The sequence below is a fragment of the Myotis davidii genome, unplaced genomic scaffold (assembly GCF_000327345.1).
Source record: "Myotis davidii unplaced genomic scaffold, ASM32734v1 scaffold2055, whole genome shotgun sequence".
Classification (NCBI taxonomy): Eukaryota; Metazoa; Chordata; class Mammalia; order Chiroptera; family Vespertilionidae; genus Myotis; species Myotis davidii.
The window spans coordinates 164,115-171,475 of record NW_006286389.1 but is presented as its reverse complement, the minus strand read 5'-3'; the positions used below and the strand labels follow the sequence as shown (position 1 = coordinate 171,475).

At 46.2% G+C, this 7,361-nt stretch overlaps 1 protein-coding gene across 1 annotated transcript in view; it reads right to left on the bottom strand.

Moving 5' to 3' along the window:
• Window positions 1-5,259: 5,259 nt before the first annotated feature.
• Window positions 5,260-7,361, bottom strand: part of FOXI3 (forkhead box I3) — a gene marked incomplete at its 5' end in the record, with an annotated part of 24,382 nt that continues 22,280 nt past the window's right edge. Inside the window, 1 exon segment of the mRNA XM_006779339.1 lies at window positions 5,260-5,870. Coding sequence (XP_006779402.1) covers window positions 5,260-5,870 — 611 coding nt within the window.

The following is a 7,361-nucleotide window of genomic DNA, read 5'->3' as shown; positions in this document are numbered from 1 at the left end:
CATGGAGCAGAGGGATCCCTACAATGTGGCTTGTTTAATGCATTTCAAGAAGGTTAACTGGGGAGGGGGAAGCCTCAAGCCTCCTTGGAAGTGCAGAACACAGACACCATTCTCTCCCCCTGGGGCTGGGGCTGGAAGCTGACAGCCAGGATGCTATGTGGCCTCACTGTGGCTGGACCAGCCAGGGCTGGAAAGGTGGGAGGGACTGAAAGGACCTTCGTCTGTACCAAGGCCCTGGGCCTTTAAGAGCACTCTGTCATTCAGTCAGCCCAGCTTTGAATAACACTGGTCCAGGTCCTGTGTCCTAACACCAGACACAGGAAAGAGAAGGAGTGATGGTGTAAGCTTTTCCAGATTAAACCATCCTAGCTCCCTCGGCACAGGCTGACAGCCAGTGGGGGAACATCACTTCAGCCTGGGAATACTTGTTCTAGGCCACCACCGGCTTGCTAAGGATCATCTCAATGTCTAGCACAGGGTCTGATAACCAAAAGGGACTTGCTGAGCTAATAGATAAATAGCCAATGGAGGTCCGTGTCCCCAACGTCTGGCTTCCCTCAGCAGCTTCAGAGCCTGAGATCTGGGCCCCTGATCTGCCATCAACCACCCAGAACTAGATATTTCCAAATACAGGTTAATTTTCTCCCCACTGCTTACCTTCCTGTGTCCTGGAAAAGAAGCCCCAGACACAAAAGCCTAGAGAACATACAGTGGAAATGCCTGAAGAGAACCTCACTATGAGGATAGCAGGCAGGAGCCCTAAAGCTAGGCCCAAATCTGCAACCAGCAAGCTGTGTGGCCTTGGGCACCTCATTTAACCTCTCTGTGCCTCTCTTTTCATCTCCAAAGGGAGAGGCAGCACAGAAGGTACAGGGCAGGTGGGCTCTGACATTGGTTGGCCTGATTTTGAATCCTAGTTTGACCACTTTCCTCAGATTTTTGACTAAGGCCTGGTTACACACATGCCACAGGCCTCAGTGCTCTCATTGCTGAAATGAATAAAAACAGTATCTATTCATGCACTTTTGGGAAGTTAATCTAGCTATTTTATAGACATGCTTTAGGACAGTGCCTGGCATCCAAGAAGTGAGTTATTATTATTGTAATGTTCCCTTGTTTAAATGATAAAGGGCTGCTCTCCTGGCCTCCTAGGGTTTTGGTGATGCCCTGGCATCATGAATAAAAAACATGGGAGGAATTTGGTAGCTGCCTGGTTTCTTTTGTTTTCAAAGCTAACTGGAAACTCCTCTCTGTAGTGGTGCTAGCCATCCGCCCCAGCTGACTGCTCTCCATAACAAAAGGCAAGGCCTGGATGGCCCACCAGGTCTTCACCCCAGAACTGGCCAGCCCCTGCTGGCACAGAAAACCACAGTAGCTGCTTTTTCATTGACAACCACTGGTGTCAGTGACTAGAGCATCTAAAGAAAACAAGACACAGTTAGACCCCAAAATTTAGCCTCTTTCCAAGTTTGGGGATCTCAGAGAGAAGGAGCACACTTTTAGAATTTCCTTCAAAATTCAGTGAGGCTCCTCCTGTCTCTACCTTGGCCCAGTTGGCCCTGGGAGGAACCAAGGAATGCCCTTGGGGGTTGGGGAGGAGCTGGGGAAGGCAAAGTTTTCAAAGTCCTTTTCCATTAAGTTTACGAATGGGGTGAAAGGATCCTAAAGTATTAAACAGAAAACCTGAGCACTGCTAATTCAGTTTTCACATTCTCCTTGGCTCCTCTCTGACTCTGAATGGTACACGAGGTTCTAGAAGGCCGAAGGCAGGTGCTTTAGGTTATAAAGGTGCATAATTGGCCTCAACCTGACCTCAGCCCCCAGCCCAGGAACCCCACGGAACGAAAGCTGCGGAACAGTGTGCCATGGGTCCACATTCTTTCCTCTGCAGTTCTGAGCACCACAGAGTGAAATTTGGCTCAGGTTTGTATTTCTGACCTGGGTCCCAATTGGAAAGCAGGTGCAGACTTTGACCTGAAAATATTACAGGCACAGGCAGCTTAGTCCTCTTCCCTTAATCCCATGCCCAGCAGGAGGCACCGCTTCCTCAGTCCTGGGAGTGGAGTCTGAGGCACCTGCTGCTCTTCCCAGTTAGTTGTTCTTCTCATCATCTTTGTTCTCACAGATACCAATATTCTGGCATTTAATAGCCATCAACCACCCAGAACTAGATATTTCCAAATACAGGTTAATCACGTTCTTTTAGCACGTCCTCCCTATGCCTGTGTCCTGTCCCCCCACCCCCCACCCCTACAACCCCTAAATAACCCAGATCATTTACTACTGTTTAATTAAAATTATCCCCAGCCTAGGTCTCTACTAGTAAAAGAATTAGATGCCAAGAAGGAAGCTACCATAAGAAATCTATAATCAACAACTAAAATATTGAAGGAGCCCTACCTCCAATGTGACTGGGCGAACCATTGGTCCCAGCTTTGAGAAATGCCTGTTGCTGGGTTACACCTGCTCACAACTTATTCTCCTTATGAGAAAGGGCATCTCAGGACAAACTGCCTGCACAAGCCCAGAGGTCTAACTCATTCAGGGCCTGACTGCTAGCCCAAGACCTAGGACTTTCTGTTGGAGACCAAGGGGGCTTCCTTTCATCCTTGACAAACTGTGGGTATTGACCTACATCAGTGGTTCTCAACCAGGGCTCATTTTGTCCCCCAGGGTCCATGGGCAATGCCTGCAGATACTCTTGGTTATCACTCATGGCCAGGGCCCAGGGGGGTCTAATGGGTAAGGACCAGGGATGCTGCAGACACCCTGTGGTGTAAAGGACTACTTCTACAACAAAATTACTGAGCCCCAAACATCAGCAATGCTGGTGCTGAGAAACCCTAGCCCAGAAGCCTATTTCAGGTTTTTCCAGACGAAGCTGTTTTCAAGTTTCCTGGGAAATGCTGGGCTGCCTGTGGCCCCCTCGAGGACTGGAACACCTGGGGCTGCACCCAAGGACTACTGTCAGCTGATGAAACTTTTCCAGCACATTTCTTTCTGCAACAGAAATCATCTGGTGCACTGCATTGCACGTTAATCTAAATGACAGAACTGTGACTCTTATAAAATGGTCATGCCTGTAAGACCCTCCCCAGAGTGGCTGCTCCATCCCTGCCTTTTCAGATAGGGGTGGTGGAAAGACACCAAAGGTCAGTCGCTCCCCTCTCAACACAAAGTCTGTGTAGTGGCGTTGGTGCCATGCCACTCACATCTCTTCTTTTAGGAGAAAGAAACTGAAGACAGAAAAATAGCAATGCTGAAAAATGGCCAGAAGTCATCCCACTTAGTTTATTTCATGAGATTCTCAGCATATAGTGTACTTTCCTAGGGAAAATTTTTGTCTCAGTTCACATTATAAATTATTTTACAAATATAGAACTGTGTTAGAAACAATAGTTATAAAAGTCCACAGGATTTTCACATAAAATAATACCCCTGAAACTGGATTTTGTGCAGTGTGGGTGGGCGGTCTTTGGTTCTTTCTGCAGGCAAGCCTTGGATGCTGCAGTTTCTGTGCCAGACCAGTCTTAGAAAGCAAGTGTCATCTTTTTGCTGGTGAGGGTCTTGCCTTTAATTTGTAAAAAAAAAAAAAATGCAACCTCTGTGAAGCACAATAAAACCAGGTACACCTGTTCATAATATTTAAATAATGGTGATGTTACTTGTACCTCAATAAACTACTTTAAAAAAGAGTTTCCTGTAAGTTATTTCAAAATAAAAATTTAAGAGTAATGCTGTGAGTTTTAAGAAAGAATACACAGAGGAAAGCTATTTTTTTTTAACAATGTACTTGTGTTCCTTTAAAAAATTAAAAAAATTAAAAAATTAAAAAAACCCCAAACCAACAACATGGCACTAAGGCAATTCATAGGACATTATCTTCGTCTTAATGTAACATTGTTCCAATAAAATACACTAATACTTTTTGGATAAGTTCAAGTTCAAGCAATGACTGGGTGTCTGCCAGGCACCAGGCTCTCTGCTGGGTGCTGGGAGGCTAACCATACAAATTATTCAAATGAAAATACCTCTTGAGAAGTAAAAGGGAGTGCTAAAAGTAAATTGTATTTTTTAAAAAATTACCACAACTGGTTTTTAAAAAAAACACAACCATTTGTGGTAAATAAAAATTCAATTTAAAAACTATTTTTAATAAAATTCTAATACTTCATTTAAAGAAAAACTCAGGACACATGCTAAAAGGGACAGGATGTCAGGTTCATGAGGACAATGGTCAGCCCAGGCCACAGGAATACAGTAGCACAAGTAACATGGAGGTGGGGGTTCCATCCGTGCTGCTCACGGGAACATCTCGTGACATTTATTTCAACTGGAATCTTTGGTCAAATGTGATCTAGCTCATTCCTACTCTCTATGCACTGTCTGCCCCCAGGAACTAGAAACACAAAGCTGCAAGCATCAGCCCTGGAGCCAGACTGCCTGGACCTGACCTGGACCTGACCCTGCCCTGCTGCACGGCTGGTGCCTGCATGGCCTGGAGTGAGCACCTGACATCCTGGTGCTTCCCAGCCTCCTATGAAAATGAGGCGGTAATATCACCCGTGGCCCAGGCTGTCTGGGTTAATGAGTGCAGTGTCCAGCAGTGCATGGCACATAGGGCTTGCTTGGGTAGTTTTATTGCTATTAATATCTACCATGTACCAGATGCTGAGCATGAGTAAAGGGAGCTCATGAGGTGGATAGAGCTCATGGCTTTTGGGGGTTTCCCAGTACAGTATTTTCTAAACTTTAATTAGCAACCAAGAATTCCAATGGAGGTTTCCTATGAAAATACAGATCTGTCTTTTCTAGGAAAATCAGAAAGCTGCCAGGCAGAAGGAAAGAATTCAGTGGGTCAGTCCCAACTCCTCCCTGATGATTCCAATGCCAATTGCTATCTTTTTCCTCCCCAATAACGTCATTCACTTTTTTTTAGCTGGCCATGTATACATTTGAACTTGTAACCCTGATCTACAGTGATGAACGAACAGATGTGGTCCCTTGGCCTCACAGGGCTCACAGGTGCTATCATCGTAGGACAGAGAGGGACAGCTATCTCTTCAGGGAGGCCCTACCCTGAGCAACCTGGAGAAGCTTGCTGGGTTGTAGAAAGAGTTGTCTACTATACCCAGGCTACTCCCCGGTGTGGTTAATGGACCAGATCAGCCAGGAGCTCCAGAGAAACGCAGAACCTGCTCCAGATCAGCCGCCTTGGAATATGGATTTTAACAAGATCTCAGGTGTGCATCTTTAAGTCTATACCTCAGAGCCCTCCCGCGGGTAGATGATGCTGTTGACCATGCTGAAGTTGTAGAAAGGCGGGCTGAAGGGACTGCTCTGCCCTGCACCAGTGCTGGCAGGGAAAGGGCTATAATAGGAAGATCTCTGGCTGCTGCCGTTGCTGGTGCTGGTGCTCAGCTGCAAGTTGTCTGAGGCTTCCGAGACGGAGCTGGTGGGAAACGTGCTGCTGGAGGGCAGGTGGGTCCCCTGGATCCCTAGGGGGTGGCCACCAGCGACAGCTCGCTGGGTGCTCCCACTGCTGCTGACACTCAAGGTGCTGAGGCTGCTGAAGAAGGTGTTGAGGCAAGGGGTGGAGGTGAGCACGGGCCCTCCAGGGGAGGAGACACTCTTGGAGCCCTCAGGAGGCTCGGGAGACTGGGAAGGCCTCAGCAGAGCAGAGGGGCTGTCTCCTTCCGGCTTCCCACCCGCTCCAGCCCCTAATCCTGAGGACAGACCCTCTTTTTACGTCCCTGCAGCCACTGCAGAGCTGCTGCTGGCCTCAGAGCGGCGCTTTCGCTTCCGGCGGAAGTTCCCGTTATCAAACATTTTCTCACAGTTTGGATCCAGGGTCCAGTAATTACCTTTCCCTGTGGAAATGAGAAAGACAGGTATTAGAGAAGGAGATAGTTTATGCCTGCTCATTCAGCTTCTATTTCCAGAGAAGGAGGGCAGACTTTCATTAAACACTGATGAAGATACTCAGTCCACTATACTGTCTAGACCAGCGGTTCTCAACCTGTGGGTCGCAACCCCTTTGGGGGTTGAACAACCTTTTCACAGGGGTCGCCTAAATACATCCTGCATATCAGATATTTACATTACGACTCATAACAGTAGCAAAATTACAGTTATGAAGTAGCAACGAAAATAATTTTATGGTTGGGGGTCACCACAACATGAGGAACTGTATTAAAGGGTCGTGGCATTAGGAAGGTTGAGAACCACTTGTCTAGAATTATCCGTATGGGGGAGATTTTATTTACCTTCAAACAGAAATCTGGAACAAAGAGGTTCTATCTGCCTTCACCTCCCCCTGGCAGTGTATGTTTCTTAAATTTTAAAACCTAATTCAATTCACAAGGCACTTATAATTACCCAACACCCTCCCTTCTAGATCCAAATGGAGTGGCCTCGCAAAATCCTGGCACTACTTAATAGGGATAAGAATAGCCCCCACCTCATAGGTTGGTTGTGAGGATTAAATGGTATCTTAGCCCAGTAGCTGGCAGCACACAGTAAGCAGTGCAAAAACAGTATCTACCATTGTTATTTGCTGAAAGTATATAACACTTGTCCCTAAAAATACTCCACTGGAAAAAAGGCAACCTCAAATACCCAATCCTGTGCCTTGCTGAACAAAAAAGACGGCAGTTAGTACTCAGCAACCACCTGTATTAGTGTCTTGGATGGCATGTTTGGAGGACAAGGGAACGCCTCTCCTAGAGCCTCTGTATCCCTCACCCTAGGCAGGAAGTGCCCCCATATATCTTCCAGGTTTTCCCTCCACTGGGCAAATCTCAGGGATCAGGGCCCCATTTAATGCAGGCAGTGCTAGTCTCCTGCTTAGAAAATGTCACTCACAATTTATCTAACACAATCATCTTGGAGGATTTTATCTTCCCAAAGCTCTTTTCACTTCTGGCAAAATCAACTGTCGGTGTTGAAAGTACTATTAAGCACTTATTCTGTACTTAGTGCCTTGCATGGACAGCCTCTGTTACTCCTCACAGCTCCATGGAGATAGGTAATTTATTGCCTCCATTTCTCAGATGGGAAACCTGAGGTGCAGACTCGTTAGTAACCTGCCATATTCCCAGTTAACAACAATAGAGCCAGGAATGCTTTACCAGTGATGGCGAACCTTTTGAGCTCGGCGTGTCAGCATTTTGAAAAACCCTAACTTAACTCTGGTGCCATGTCACATATAGAAATTTTTTGATATTTGCAACCATAGTAAAACAAAGATGTATATTTTTGATATTTATTTCATATATTTAAATGCCATTTAACAAAGAAAAATCAACCCAAAAAAATGAGTTCGCGTGTCACCTCTGACACGCGTGTCATAGGTTCGAAAT